This window comes from Brassica napus, chromosome C2 (genome assembly GCF_020379485.1).
Source record: "Brassica napus cultivar Da-Ae chromosome C2, Da-Ae, whole genome shotgun sequence".
Classification (NCBI taxonomy): Eukaryota; Viridiplantae; Streptophyta; class Magnoliopsida; order Brassicales; family Brassicaceae; genus Brassica; species Brassica napus.
In genome coordinates, this window is record NC_063445.1 from 32,495,194 (window position 1) to 32,511,457 (window position 16,264).

Here is a 16,264-nt window from a genome sequence, read left to right on the forward strand (position 1 = left end):
CAGGTTATCTTTCGGATCCACACAATGCTCGATCACAGACAGGCTATGTGTTTACACATGGTGAAACAACCATATCATGGCGTTCCATGAAGCAGACGATCGCGGCTACATCATCTAACCACTCGGAGATATTGGCAATACACGAGGCTAGCCGGGATTGTGTGTGGTTACGGTCCATGACCAACCATATACGAGTTGATTGTGGGATGACCGAGAGGAAGTACGCACCAACCGTGGTGTATGAGGACAATGCAGCTTGCATTGCTCAGCTCAAAGATGGCTACATAAAAGGGGACCGGACGAAGCACATATTGCCTAAGTTCTTCTTCACGCACGAACTACAGAACGCCGGCGAGGTCCAAGTAGTCCAAGTGCATTCCAGCGACAACTCAGCCGACCTGTTCACCAAATCACTTCTGACCTACACGTTCAAGAAGCTCACGTATCAGATTGGGATAAGTAGACTGAAAGATCTTCAATGATCTTCAGAACAGGGGGAGTAATACATGTTCTACTCTTTTTCCTTCACCATGGTTTTGTCCCTCTGGGTTTTCCTGGTAAGGTTTTAATGAGGCAACATCTAAAGCGTATTACAATCCATGTATGGTTATGGCATCCAAGGGAGAATGTTATAAATCATTATTGTGGATGTCCATAACCGGCCCGGTTTATAACCGGCCCAATGCTAGAGATAGAGAGAGAGTCGGCAGCGCCTAGAGGAGAGAGAGAGTCGGCAGCGCCTAGAGGAGAGAGAGAGTCGGCGGCTAGAAAACCCTATGTTTCCATTTTCCTTTATGGTTTATGATTTGTACTCTTTCCATATTTGTATTTCCTTTCTTTAGTCTTTCCATTATTTTATGACGGTGTAATTCCCTACATATAAATGGCTCCTTATGTTTATGAATAATAACAGAAACATACAGATTATATTCTCTTGTTTCACAACATTATTTTTAATTAATGTATATGAACATAAGTAATATCCTTCAGCTTCTTTTTTTTTCTTGAAAAAAACATCCTTCGGTTTTTAGATCTTATAAGCTATGATCAGATAAATTGACCCACTTATAATCTAGCCAATTCAGTTATGGCATTTTGGTACACAGCAAATCCAAAGGAAAGCGGGGCCACCCTCGATTAAATTCCATGACGCTATCAATTTTTATAAAATGAGCATAGTAAATCTTCATGAAAGCAACATTTCATAGTTTTTGTTTTATTATTACTCAAACTTGAGGTGATCAAGGTAACCAGATCGGAATAAAACAACTAATAAAACAAAGAGATCTATGAAATGAACGAGCATTCTTAACTAGTGAATCAGCAATTTCAGTTGTGCCCTTGGGATATAGATGATCCTAAATTCCGGAAAACACATCTGTAGAATTTGGATGACTTCCAGCTCAGTTGAAAAGTCTGGCCAAGCTTGTGGATTCGCGACCAATGCAATCAGGTCCTTGAAATCTGTCTCAAATCTCTGGCAGGTCGAATGTTGTAGCATGCTCTCCATTGCCTATTTCAGCGCTTTCAGTTCCGGATGTACTGATGTCTCCCGCCTCTGTAAGTTCTGTGTCTCTAAAAGTTGGATCTTCCCCATGCTATCCTTATAGACCCATCCAATTCCACTGAATTGATTAGTGGCGGTCCAAGAGCCATCCACCATACAAATATTTTCCAAGTATAAGGCTTGTGTTTATTCAACAGTTTGCGTTTGTGGAGGAGCAGGTATAATATCCTTTGCATTGTACCAAGCTTGACACTCACTCTCTGCATACCTGACAAACTCCAATGGATCCTTATCTATACCTCTGAATAGCTTATCATTCATATCCTTCCAAATGTACCAGATTATCCAAGGATAAGGATCCCTATCCTCTTCCGGTTCCATAATGCTATTCTTCCTCCAAAAAAGGTAATCCATATTAGCGTAGATACTTGAGAATGGAAAAGTTTGAGAGCTTGACGGTGTTGATGATAATGCCCATACTTGTAAGGCCGGTGGACATTCGAAAATCGCATGAGTAACAGTTTCTTCTGGCTCTCCACATCTTGGGCAGTAGTTATCGCACCGCATATTCCGACGTACCAAATTCTTTGTGACCGCTACCTGTCCTGGTATCAATTGCCATATAAGATGGCAAATCTCTTGTGGCTCCTTCACTTTCCAAGAAAAGGTTTGAAGCTTGGTTATACTGGACTCTTGAATTTTTTTTTTCCTCATCATCTTTCATAATATTTGTAGCTGTCCAATATCCAGATTTGACAGTATATTGATCATTTTTGGTGTAGCTCCAGCAAAAAGTATCCAGTCGATGATTATGGCTGATGGCCAAACTCTGAATCAGCGGTATATCCTCTTGATCAACATACTGTTCCAGTAATTTAATATCCTACTCCTTTAACTCAAGATTAATAAGACAACTTACGGTCATATTTGGATTAACTACTGGGGCTCTGGACCTAGCCGGCCTTGTTGGGGTCGATGGAATCAATGGATTCTGCCAAACATTAATTTCATATTCAGAATGCATTTTATTTCTGATTCCCAATAGTAGTAGCTTTCTCGCCGCTATAATACTTGTCCACACATAAGATGGGCTATCCACTGCTCCAATTCGTAAAGGCGAACTCAGGCGGTAATATCTTCCTCAAAATACTCTCGCTACTAATGAATCTGAGAATTGTAGAAGGCCCCAAAGCTATTAAGTCGTGCCACGACAATAAACAATAATTTTATTACATTATTGACATGTGCATGTGGCACATGTACTTTATTGATTTCATATAATAGAAAGACGCACATCATTGCTTATCACACAAACATAACTCAACTAATCAAAACCCCTTATTTAGTAGTACAACATAGTTCTTGATATTAGTTGAATCTTAAAACTATCAAAACATTCTTGAAACTCCCGTAACCAAGCTCATGCTTCAGAGACGGCACAATAAGCATGAAGAGTAGAACGAGCTCTACGACCAGCCTCAGTGTGATAGAAACTCATCAAGTCAACATAAGTGAATGGCTTGAAGACTCGTGGATGCTTCTCGTCCACAAGTTCTTTTGGTGGTTCTATGATGTAGCCTGCGATTGGAGTCGAGAACAATGCTATTGAATATCTTGTCTTCTTTTTCTCTGTTACTCTCACTCGATGAAACGGACGAAATAGTCTACCATTCATAAGTGCCTGCAAACAAAAAGACAAAAACATCACCAAGTAAATCACTGTTACTTTTTTTTTTGTTAAGAGCAAGGTCATGATCAGAGGAAAACAAAAACATGATGTAAGCCAAGACATGCGCTTGTAGTGAAAGTGATAAGAGCAAATAAAACATCAGTTGCTATAAGATTTGGTTGGTCCCCTAACACTCGTGACTAGTGAGAGTGAACAAGAGCAAATAGAATCATAAGACATTAGTTTGTAGAGAGAGGAATTGGTTGGTCACCTTAGTGGAAAGTGAATTGAAATCATCTTTTTCTTTTTCTCCGCTAGTTTTTTTTTTTCTTTTAGTTTTTTCTTCCTCGACTTGGTAATTTTAAAAGATGGGTTACTTTCTATTATTCCAACACGTTTTCTGTCTCAATTTAGTTCTGGTAGATAGCCTATGTAATCATGCACAACCATGTCAAAAACCTTATAACTTTTGAAGAGATCACAAATCATACTTACCAAAAAAAAGAAGAGATCACAGATCATCAACGTTTACGCAGCAAATTAAAAAAACGTCAAAAGTTATATGGTGGATTTACTTTTGTAACTATCACATATCAGTATATATATAGTCTCTGAATTTTCATAGTTTGAAATAATACTATGAAACAGTAAAAACAATTTCGTTTGGGTTTAGGTTTTAGAATATAAAAGTAAAAATTCTTAGTTTTCATTCAAAGGAAAAGAATATAAAGTAAATTATGAAATATTTATGTTATAAAATCAGGAATATAATGAGGAGCGGTTAATATTTTACGTGTGCATGTCATCTCATAAAAATAAAGAAGAAGTTAACTTACATATACAGAATCTCCAGCCATAACAACGAAAGAGTTACGAGATGGTTTCAGTCTGATCCACTTTTCATCTTTGTTTAACACCTCCAAACCTTCAATCTCATATTGATAAAGCACAGTGAAAAGATTTTTATCAGTATGAGAAGGTAAACCCAATTTCTTCTCCTCATCATCAGCACCACCATTAGCTGTAACACTATCACCAACACCAGCACTACTGAGAGTACCAGTATTAGCATTGGCATCAGATCAGCATTAGCATTAACATTGGTACTAACGTCGGCTTTAGACTCAACACTAGCAAAATCACTAGTTTTAGCATCAACATCAGCACCAATGTCGCCATTAGCCTTAGCACCAATATTGGCGTCATCATTAATATGAACATTAGCAATACCACTAGCAATATCACTAGTATCAGCAACAACATTGGCATTATCACTACCACCAGCACCATTAGCACCATCACCAGCATCATTAGCACCCGCTGCAACATTAGTATCAACATCAGGAGGTGCTATATACTTCATCAGTCGCAGACGGTAATTCGTTGACTTGAGGTGTTCATCAAAGTACTTCTCTATCCCAAAGCTCTCCATAACCATTCTTCTCACCATTACATCCAATTCTGCTAGCTTCTCTGAAAACTTCTGGATTGTTTCGCTGTTTTCAACAAAAAGAAATTTCTTTAAACATTTTAATAAAAAAGAGAAGAACAAAACAAAACCAAAACGGGTGAACGTATTAGTAAGAAACAAATATTCTTGTTTTAAATAGAAGCAATTAACAAAAACTTACGAACAATATATTTGATAAAGAAATCAACAGGGGTTTACGAACAAGTTACTTTGTGAAGCAATAATTGTGTTTTAAAATTGGCCTACGGAGTTTATGCACAAATCAGACATACACTATGAAACGATTTTCTCTGTTGATTGTTAAAAATATCGGTCTAGATGGTATGGTGCCTATGCACTAATCTCATTTAAATCACATAATTACCGCTTAGCGATTTCTTGCACATTAAGCTATATCGTGCTGTTCACATAACATAACCTTACCTGATACTCTTGTTACCCTCACAATCAGGGCGTAGCAGTTGAGTAAATTCGTTAACTTTCTCCAAAACCTCGGGATCCTGGATCCCCAAACTCTCGGAGAGACCATTATGAGTCGAGTATCCAGTGTAGGGTTTTGGAGACACGTTCCTCCGTTTAGCCTCAACTGGTAACTCGAAAAGCTCTTTCATGGCTTCCAAAACCGATTGCTTTAGCTCCTCTGACACTCTATCATATGGCACCTCGAAAGCTCCGTAGTCTTCAAGAGCTTTACGGACATCACTCCTCACTTCAACCCACTTCTCACTTCCTGGTTTTAGGGTTTGGTCCGAGAGATAGATCACTGGAAGTTGGGGAGTACTGTCTGAACCCATTCTTCTTTCCTTTGGTGCAAATCCAAAAATACATTTACAAATGTTAACCAAACTTTTTTAGTTAGATTTTTAATTATAAAAAAAGAAAACATTCAAAACTCATAAGAAAATTACCGTTGAGTTTTCTTGATTCTAAGAGACAAAGTTGGTTTTTCTTTGCTTAAGGGAACTTCGCTTCCGTGCTGAAAAAGTAAGTCGTGGAATGCCCTATTTATACAGAACTTTTATACACAATTAACCACATGATGCTTTTCAGTCTATTTTGGCGCTGTCTGTAGATAAACACGTGGGTTTAATATGTACTATATTCAAAGGGAGGAAAGTTGGTGAATTTATCACAAAACATACATCTTTTCTATAAGTTGGTGAAACGTTTTCATCTCCTTTATTCTCAATATATACATTGCGTTATTCTTATAGTATTGAACAACAACTCAGTGACTAACCTTACCTATCTGTTTCAGGTTTTGAATTTCAATAGTTTTCAACATGGCCTTTTAGTTTTGAACTTTTTAATATGAGAAAAAAAAAGAAAGGAAAATAGTCTCGGTGAAAAGAGGTTTTGAGGAAGAGACCCATGCAACATAAGTTTTTTTGTTGTTTTCATTTGAATATTGGTTTCAAAACTATCTTTAGGGAACTAAATTTCTGATAAAATGGAGCAAGAACTTACATTCTAAACTCTAAACATTCAAAGCCTTATACCTTAGTTAGCTAACTATTCATGTAACCCTAGTTACATAATAACCAGTGTAAAGATTTGACGTGATTTCGTGCTATTATTACCATTTGAATTATGTGGCCAAAGATTGGTTTGTGTAAAGCAAAACAATAATTTTGAGAAAAAAGGAAATTTTTTTTTTTTTTTGCCAAAATGTGAATTTCATATAAATACGAGAAGGGTTTGTACATTTACAAAAGGAAAAAAGACTATGCTAAGTTAACCTTTGCAAAAAATAAACAAGGCTAAGCTAGCAACAAAACTTTTAAGAATCTAGAAAGCTACTCATATCTGAGCCATTCCTGCATCAAAGGCTGGAATAGATTTGTGTTCAGATCGCGTCTCTGATGATACGATCAATTCTCTTGAAGATTATCGCTGGCGTTTGTGAGACTCCATCATGCAATCTCTTGTTTCTCTCTGTCCATAAGCTTGATATGGTGGCCTGAGCAACAGCACGCTTGAGCGTTAAACTCACTACCCAATCTCTTATTCCCATCCATTCAGAGAAAGCAGTCCAGGTGTGGAATCCTCTGAAGGAGTATCCAAGTCAGAATAACACATATCCCCAAACCTCTTCGTAATCTCACACTGAAGGAAAAGGTGGTCTGTGCTTCCGATTTCAATGCTACAGAGACAGCAACAAGGGGAGGGGATATTCATACCCCAATCTACTAGTCGTGATCTTGTAGGTAATCGATTCTGGTGAGCCACCCAGGCAGTGAAAGCATGCGTAGGAATGTGGCCTTTGAACCAAATGTTTTGAGTCCATCTCTGTTCCAAAGATCTGTTTCTCACCATACTCCAAGTCTTACTCGTGGAAAATTGTTGCGATTCATTGCCATCTATCTTCCACACAAAGGTGTTATCTATAGTACTCAGCGAAGGGAGAGGAATTGTGGTAAGGTACGTATAGAGTTCTTCTGCAGCCGGAGACCGGGCTCCTCTGAGAAGCCAACCATCATTATTGCAGGCCTGCGCAACAGAAGCTAGCACGAAAATCTGCAATTCTCTTGGGCCTACCGTACCAAATCGATTGATAAGGGGTCCAAGAGGCGTCCACTGATCATACCAGAAGCTTAACTGCTGACCATTACCCATTTTTGCCTTCAGGAAACGAGCAGCAAGCCCTTGCAGGGAGAGGAGAGAGTGCCATGAAGAAGATATGCATTTGGTGACATCCATAGCCCATAAGTTTTCACCTTTGATTCTGTACTCCTTCACCTTAGTTGTGAATAGCCTCCAAATCAGCTTGAGGTAGAGAGTTTTATTCCAACGACAAATATCACGGAGTCCAAGACCTCCTTCACTCTTGGGGAGAGTTACAGTCTTCCAGGCCACTTTAGCAATGCTTTTCTTCGTTTCAGTGCCACCCCAAAGAAACTGAGAGCACATAGATTCCACCTTTTTAATACAGTTTTTAGGGAGGATAAAAGCTGTAGTCCAGAAGTTGATGGAGCCATAGATCACAGAGGACAGGAGCTGTCTTCTCCCTGCAAACGACAGGGCTTTAGCCGACCAGGTGTTGAAGTTTGATGATATCCTATCGATTAGCGGCCTGTAATCAGTGAGCCTTAGCTTTCTGTACATCAGCGGGAGACCCAGGTATCAGATAGGCATTGATCCCATAGTAAACCCAAGCCGGGAGATCTCCAAGGTTTCAGCGTTGTTCAGACCAGCAGTGTACAGCTCTGTCTTTGACTTGTTCATCCTTAAACCCGACCAAAGATCAAACTCCTCCATTGTATCAGCAATGCATCTTACAGAATCAGCTTTTCCATCCGCAAATATCATCAAGTCATCAACAAAGGATAAGTGAGTAACCTTGAGAGAGGAAGTGTTGGGGGTGAAAGCCAATGGACCCGTCAATATATTTCCTCTTTAGCTGTTGAGTAAAGACTTCCAGAGCAAGGACAAAGAGATATGGCGAAAGAGGGTCGCTCTGTCTAAGCCCTATGGTGCCTTTGAAGTAGCCACAAGGTTCTCCATTTATGGCAACAGAGAAGCGCGTAGTAGTTAGGCATTTCTTGATCAGGTTCCGGAAGATTAAGGGGAACTCAAGCGCTTCCAGGGTATAGAGAACAAAATCCCAGTCCAAGGTATCAAAAGCCTTCTGGAAATCAACCTTGAGCATGCAACGCTTGGTGATTTTTTTCCAGTTGTACCCTGAGACAAGTTCCGTAGCCAAGAGCACATTTTCCACCAGCAAGCGACCGGGGACAAAGGCTGACTGAGAAGTGGAAATTAGCGTCGAGAGATGATCTTTCAGCCTGTTGGCTAGCAACTTCGAAGCCACTTTGTACACCGTATTGCAGCAGGCGATGGGTCTGAACTCAGTGATCTTGTTTGCATTGACTTTTTTAGGAACCAGAATAAGGAGGATTGCATTCCATTGCTGTAACAACTCACCTGTGCTCAAGAATTCCTTCACAGCAGCTATCATATCACGCCCAACCACCCTCCAATTTCCAGTGAAGAATTCGGCTGGGTAATCGTCAGGACCAGGGGACTTGTTCATAGGGAGGGATAAGAAAGCCTTCTCAATGTCAAGGTCAGAGAACAGAGCTGCAAGAGAGGTGACCGCTTCAGCAGAGCATTTAACTTGCATAATTGACGCAATGTCAGGAGGAGACGAAGTTGTTGGCGTGTTGACACCTCCCAACGGGTTCTGGAAGTAATTACCTGCATGGTATTTTATCCCCTCCAAAGTGTCAATTACACAACCGTCATCCCCAATCAGGAAGTGGATATGGTTTTGGGCCTGCCTTGCTCTGATAGATCAATGAAAGAAGGCAGTACCAGCGTCTCCATCAACTGACAATTGAACTCTTGTTCTTTGCCTGAGGAATTTATCCTCAGCCTTGGCTAAGGTGTACCATTTGTCGTGGGCTGATTTCTCGGCAGCAGCAGTAAGGGAGGTTGGAGCAGAGAGGGAGGCATGCTGGCAGTCTGTTAAATGGTCAAAGGCTTCTTGAACGCGCTTCTCTATCTCTGAAAAATTTTCCTTGTTAAAGGTTCGAATGAAAGCCTTCATTTCTTTCAGTTTTTTCGACACACATAATTGCTTAGAGCCAAGGATGGGCAGGGAGTTCCAGACTGCTCCGACGAGATTGTGGAAATCCGGATGATGGTTTAAGTGAGAAAAGAACCTGAAAGGCCGTTTCTGAGGAGGCTTGAGCTGGTCGAGGAAAGTGCAGCAAGGGCTGTGGTCTGAGATTCCAGGTTTTCCAAAGACAGCTATAGACTCAGGGAAGCATTCCAACCATTCTTCATTGCAGAGAACACGATCCAGCTTCTTAGATAGATGAGTTCGACCACGTGAGGGTATTTCCACTATAGTGAAGGTCAGCAACGGAACATTGTTGTAGACTGATGCAGGACTTTTCAAGGGTCCAAGTTCAAATCAATGTAGTATAAAAGATTGTCGAACCAATCCTAGGTGATTCTAAAGCAAAGGGAATACAAGTTCATGCTTAAGCTAAGTGCGATCCGGTTTTAAAGATGGTATGAATTAAGAACAAATAAGCTAATGCAATAAAGTAATGATCTTTCTTTCTCAATTTGAAGCAAGAGGACTCATGGTGCTAGGCATTTGATCTCGGGTGATGTAGATCCAATCTAAGGGTGGCAAGGTATCAATCAAACACTTTCCTTATGCCTAGACACTAAGCTAAACAAGCTCTATCTCTAGATGAATGTTCTTTTGCTAAAGCAACTCAAGCATCTAATCTCTTAGGTTGAATGTTACTAAAGCAAACATAGAGAACAAGTCCAATAGCAATCTTAACTCCTTTAGCAACTAATCTCTTAGGTAAAGCAAGCTAAAAGCATTGAAGAGTTGGTTCAGGCATTTCATCATACACCTTGTGGGCAGAAAATGCCTAGAGATCTATTTTAGTATGATCAATACTAAAATAGCATTGAGAACCCTCAACAAGCAAGGAAACAAGTAAATCTAACACTAAACACCATAGATCTTCTCTAATCACCCTTAATCACCCTAGCCCATGAATCCAAGATTAGTCTACTCACTAATAGACATGAATAACCTCAAAACCATGGATGATTCAAGGTTAAACATGATTAGAGAGCAAGACAATCAAGCAAAGATAAGAAATTATGATCAAGATTAGATCTTTTTTCCAAAATGGTCTTTGATTTGATAGATAATAAGTTAAGATCTCAACTTTGGGATTATAAGAGTATTTATATGTCCTTGGAAAACCTAATGGTTTCCTTTAGAAAGTCTAAAATACCCTAAAAAGATGTTTAAAATCGCCAAAGTAAAACCCGCGACTCGGATAGAAGTCATCAGTCGCAACCCGCGTCGTCCAACCCGCGTCAGCTCCTCGTCCAGCTTCTGGTGAGGCCGCCCAGGTAAGCTAACCCGAGTTGGTCCAACCCGCGTCAGGGTTGATATGCCTCTAGTAAATCGATCATAACTCCTCCAATACAGATCCAAATGACTTGAAACCACTTCCATTGGAAAGCTAACTCAATTTACTATGTCTTCCCAAAATATTAGTAACAGAAGAGATTTTAAGACCTCCATCCATGATCATCTTTCACCCTTTTTCACCACAAATGTCTCTAAACACCTCCAAGAACTCCATAGCACACTCTAGCCTCTAATAAAGACTCATGTATGCAAAATGGACCCTAAAGATGCCTAATTCCTAATCTACATGATCATTATATACAATAAATGATGGTTAAAACCATGTAAATATGCAAGATATCAACTCCCCCACACTAGTCCTTTACTTGTCCTCAAGTAAACTTTTCAAAAACTCAAGAAGGAGAGATATAAAGATGGGAGCTTAGCCAAAAGAAACACTTTCTAGCCTTCAATATGACATCCCAAAGAAAACATAGCAAATAGCATGAGCAACTCCCTTATTATACTCTAGCTTCTCTAGGCCTATCCATACTCTTATGCCTCTACTCAAGTTGCAATACTTATCAACTAACAAGTTCCTTCAACCAGCTCTCACATTGATTCACACACACACACAAGGTGAATTCTCACAAATGGGCTCATGATCTCAATCATTTGGCTAGGTAAGTATGGTCTAGTATGAATAAAGAGAGAAGAGTTCAAATGTCATCTTTTCAAGGTGGTTATCACTCAAGAACAAGGAGCTTGATCATTATGCAAAATTTATCTAAGACTAGAAGCAACTCATGCATACATAGATTCATTCTCATCATACTACCCCCTTTTGTTATAAGTAATTTCAAGTTCTACCCCCTTTTTTATCATCATCTCAAAATCAAAGTAAACCCCTCACATCACTCACCCAATGAACAACTCTCTTTTTCTTTTGACTCAACTACTAGGGATTTTAGTTCACTCTTTACAAACTCTAACTCTTTTTCATTCCCTTCCCCAACTTCTCTTTGATATATATATTTTTTTTTTTTCTTTTTTTTATTAGGGGGAAGGTTCTTTGTTGCATAATCAAGAGCTTCATATTTTCTTTTTATCCCTAGAGTTTTCATTTCTATTTAATCTCTTTTGCTCATCTCTCTCATCTTTCTCACTCCCCAAAATCCAAGATATTAACATTTAGAACACACAAACCCCTCTCACCATCCCCAAATGCTAGCTCATTTTGCTAGCAAGAGATGAGAACAAATCTATGTCGCCTCCAATACTCTCAAGATTTTGCACATGACAAGCTATCAAAAGAGGCCTCACTCATGCGATTAAATGTTTGGTCTCAAAGAATGGCTAGGGTTGTAGGGTATGGAGTGTCATTTGGGTTAACAAAGATTGGTATATAAAGAAATAAGATAACCAAAATGTGTATGAGATCCATGATCAAGTATGCAAATGCCCATATGCAAGAGAGATTAAGTTCATTCAAGCCAAGTTCGGGTTGGAGCTGATCTCAAGAACAATGCCAACATCAAGCATGCAAACAAGTTTCAAGAAGAGTTTTCAAGGCTCGAAGCTTACAAGTTTTTTCAAAAGATGCTTAAGCTACTTGATATGTTTAGCTAGGATGTCAAATTGAGTTCTAGACATGTGTTCTTTACAAGGTTTCTCCCAATGCATGAATGCAATCTAAATGCTTCTAGACTCAATCATAAAGATGCAAATGATGCAACTAAATGCTTATTTTTGTGATTTTCGAAATTTTTCAATTTTTGTGGATTTTCTATGCAAATAATTATTCACAATGCAATGCATGAGACTTAATGACAAGTAAACAAAACAAAACACAATGTGAGATAGTAGACTCTCCCCCAAACTTACTTCACACAGTCTCTTGTGTGAGAATAAGCTCAAAGGAGAGATCTAAGGGAAATACATAAACATGATAACTAAGTATTTACAAAGGTAGAATGCACTTACTTGAAGTTGGCTGTCATAAGAGAATGGAAATGAGGAGGGAGGACTTGTTGTCACCTTGGAATTTTCGACATGACCTTTGGGAATTTTTTTGGAATTCCCCCAAACTTGTCCCTAAGCTTATTCAAACACACTAAAGCAAGAAAAAGATATATAAAGATATATACAAAGGATACCATGGGACTTCCTCCCAAGTGAGCTTGTTTTAAGTCTCTATCTTGACTTTCCTTCCAATTGGCTAATGAAGAGGAGGATCTTTCCCACCTTCAAGAGTGATGGTGAGGACTTGAGAGAGAAGCTCTTGAAGCTTGATTGGATCATCTTGGAGCTGTGAAGTGATGATGGCATTTGCACTTGAGAATGGTGTAGACTTTCCCTTGCATTTGATCTTGTACTCAATAGCTTCATCCTTAAACTTCATTGGGTGAAGAGTAAGAGTGTGTGGCATTATATCAAGAGGTGGAGGGTAATGTTCTTTCATCATCTTCTTTTTGCCATGAGCAGCCTTTGTGGCTCTACTCACCTCCTCCTTTGTAGCCCTTTCCAAGTGCTCATCACACAGCTCTTTAGAGGACTCTCCAGCAAGACCTTCTTTCTTAATACCAACCCCTTCAGCCTTGGTCTTCTCAAAGGAGGATGCTCCACAAGTGATTGTTCCACAATACTCAGCAATCTTCTTTGGTGATTGTAGTGGATAGGAGACATCTTTGTTCACATTTACGAGTATGACCTTCTTGTTGGTAAAGTCTATGCAAGCTCCTACTGTTGTAAGGAATGAAGTTCCAAGGATCAATGGGACTCTCTTCTTAGTTGCCATCTTCAGAACAGTGAAGTCTATTGGAATGGTGCATTCTCCAATCTTCAAAGGGAAGTCCTTGATGAGACCAATAGGAGTTGTAGAAGAGGAATCTCCAAACTGTAGGGAAGATGTGTTTGGCTCCATGCTCTCAATCCCTAGACTTTTCATCATCTCCATTGAGATCACATTCACACTTGCACCAGAATCAACAAGAGCATCATCAAAAGTGAGCTTACCAAGGTAGCAAGGCAAGGTGAACATCCCTTGAGACTCAAGCTTAGGGAGGGACTTTGGAGGGATTGGTGGATCAATATTTGTAATGGAGATGTCCAAAAGCTCGGCCACTTCAGCTTGGTGGTCTAGAATATCGTTGATGAGCATCATCTGGACATGAGCTTCACGCATACCCGAGATTTCTAGAAGCCTGACCCCAACATCATTAAGATCTTTCCTGAACTTGGAGAGCACCTTCTTCTGAGCTTTGGTGAGAACTCTTTGGGGGAAAGGGAGCTTATCATAGGGTGATAGCTCAACCTCAGTGGCTTCCTCTAGCTTAACCTTTTTCAGCTTGTTGTCAGCTCTCTTCTCAACTTGTTTCTCAGCCTTGTGCTCAGCTCTTTGCAGATTCGATTCTTCAACCTTCCTGGCAGCGTCCTTCACAATCTGTGCTTCAGCTGTGGCCACAACAAATCTCTCAACTTCCCCAAACTCAGTTCCAAATACCAGTCTTTCAATCTTATCCTTCTCTTTCTCATGATCACTCAGCTCAATCTCTGGAGAAGTAGTGGAGAAGACAACATTGCAAGACTCCTTGGGGTTCTTTTCTGGTTTCCCTGGTAGAGACCCCATTGGCTGCTTGGAGGATGAAGGCATAGAAGCAACTTGACTCTCCAAAGCCTTGAGATGAGAGGCAAGTTGCATGCACTTGTTGTTAAGGTCAGAATAGTTCCCATCAATCTTTGCATGGATGTTCTTGAACTCATAAATCATGGTCTTCTCATTTCTGGCCTGAAATTCCAAGAGTTGCTTGAACATAGAATCCACACTTGAATCTGGAGCTTGAGCTTGAGAAGAGCTTCCTTGAGCCTGAGGAGACTGGTTGGCTTGGTAACCTCCTTGCTGATTGTTGTAGAGTGGCCTTTGCTGGTAGTTGTTTTGGTACTGAAAGTTGGGCTCTTTCTTGTACCATGTGCCATTAGCATTGATGAAGCACAACTCCTCTTGGCCTTCTAAATCATCAACCTCATTGATCACTGGAGGTGCCTCTTGTTTCTGGTCACCAACAAATTTCATCTTCTTCTGCTTAGCCTTTTCTGCAAAGAAGTAGATCCAACTTGGCTTGGAGAGACTTCAGCTCTTTCTTTGTATGCTGATCATCACTTCTGTTGACCCTATCATGCTCCTCACTGTAGACTGAGTCACTCTTGGCCATGTTCTCTACCAGTTCCTCTGCCTCTTCCTCAGTTCTTCCCAAGAAGAAACCATTGCTGGCAGTATCAAGCCTGTTTCTGCACTGTGGTAGAGCTCCTCTATAGAAGGTGCTAAGCAAACTCTCCTTGCTGAAACCATGATGAGGGCATTGAGCCCAATAGCCCTTGAATCTCTCCCAAGCTTCACTAAAGCCCTCTAGGTTCTTCTGCTGAAAGCTAGAGATCTCATTCCTGATCTTGGCCGTCCTTGAGATAGAGAAGAACTTCTCTAGGAAAGCCTTCTTGCACTCATTCCAAGTTGTGATAAAGTTACTTGGAAGAGTCTTCTCCCATTGGTGTGCCTTGTCTCCCAAAGAGAAAGGGAATAGCTTCAACTTGAAAGCATCTTCAGAAACACCATTTGTCTTGGACAAGCCACAATACTTATCAAACTTGTATAAGTGATGAAAAGGGTCTTCAGCAGCAAGACCATGATACTTGTTGTTCTCTATGGTGTTGAGCAGCCCTGGCTTGATCTCAAAGTTGTTGTTCTCCACAGCTGGTGCTCTGATTCCCAACCTATGACCATGAATGTGAGGTTGATCATAGGCTCCAATGGCTCTAGCTTGGCGCTGTGGATGCTGTGGTCTAAGATGATCAACTCTTGGATCAATGCCCCCTAGGGCATCAACATCTTGAGGCGGATTCTCCATATCAAACCCCAACCTTTGCAAGCGAGCCTGTTGCTCTACTTCTCTTCTCTGTCTTGCAATCTCCCTCTCAAGTGCTCTAATGTCTTCAACTCTTGGAACTAGGTTTGTTGGACCTTTCCTCCTTGTGTTCATACACCTGAAATGCAAAAGGAGAAGAACAAAAAGAAGCAATAACACAATTAAATAAAAATTGACTTAGTCTCAAGCAAATGACTAAATCCTAATGTCACAATCAACTTAGAATTTGGCAACGACACCAATTTGATGCAGGACTTTTCAAGGGTCAAAGATCAAATCAATGTAGTATAAAAGATTGTCGAACAAGTTCATGCTTAAGCTAAGTGCGATCCGGTTTTAAAGATGGTATGAACTAAGAACTAATAAGCTAATGCAATAAAGTAATGATCTTTCTTTCTCAATTTGAAGCAAGAGGACTCATGGGGCTAGGCATTTGATCTCGGGTGATGTAGATCCAATCTAAGGGTGGCAAGGTATCAATCAAACACTTTCCTTATGCCTAGACACTAAGCTAAACAAGCTCTATCTCTAGATGAATGTTCTTTTGGTAAAGCAACTCAAACATCTAATCTCTTAGGTTGAATGTTACTAAAGCAAACATAGAGAACAAGTCCAATAGCAATCTTAACTCCTTTAGCAACTAATCTCTTAGGTAAAGCAAGCTAAAAGCATTGAAGAGTTGGTTCAGGCATTTCATCATACACCTTGTGGGCAGGAAATGCCTAGAGATCTATTTTAGTATGATCAAGACTAAAATAGCATTGAGAACCCTCAACAAGCAAGGAAACAAGTAAATCTAATACTA

The 16,264-nt window shown here is 40.0% G+C and overlaps 1 protein-coding gene, 1 non-coding gene and 1 pseudogene across 2 annotated transcripts; 1 reads left to right on the forward strand and 2 right to left on the reverse strand.

The window, feature by feature from the left end:
- Positions 1-2,681: 2,681 nt before the first annotated feature.
- LOC111212971 lies at positions 2,682-5,625 on the reverse strand (annotated as a pseudogene).
- An 868-nt stretch (positions 5,626-6,493) lies between these two features.
- Positions 6,494-9,633, reverse strand: LOC106398491. Its single transcript, XM_048749005.1, has 6 exons — positions 9,626-9,633; positions 8,962-9,542; positions 7,987-8,844; positions 7,799-7,934; positions 6,737-7,744; positions 6,494-6,695 (listed from the first exon to the last, which is right to left on the reverse strand). Exons 1-6 carry the CDS (start codon positions 9,631-9,633, stop codon positions 6,494-6,496), a joined length of 2,793 nt encoding a protein of 930 aa, XP_048604962.1.
- Positions 9,634-14,881: 5,248 nt separating this feature from the next.
- Positions 14,882-14,988, forward strand: LOC125582566. Its single transcript, XR_007320023.1, has one exon. It is a non-coding gene; the product is annotated as a small nucleolar RNA R71 (small nucleolar RNA).
- Positions 14,989-16,264: the final 1,276 nt, after the last annotated feature.

Coding starts and splice junctions, on each gene's coding strand:
- LOC106398491 (XM_048749005.1), bottom strand. Junction 7,935..7,986: donor CCAACACTTCCTCTCTCAAG/GTTACTCACTTA, acceptor CGGATGGAAAAG/CTGATTCTGTAAGATGCATT. Junction 6,696..6,736: donor CAGTGTGAGATTACGAAGAG/GTTTGGGGATAT, acceptor ATACTCCTTCAG/AGGATTCCACACCTGGACTG.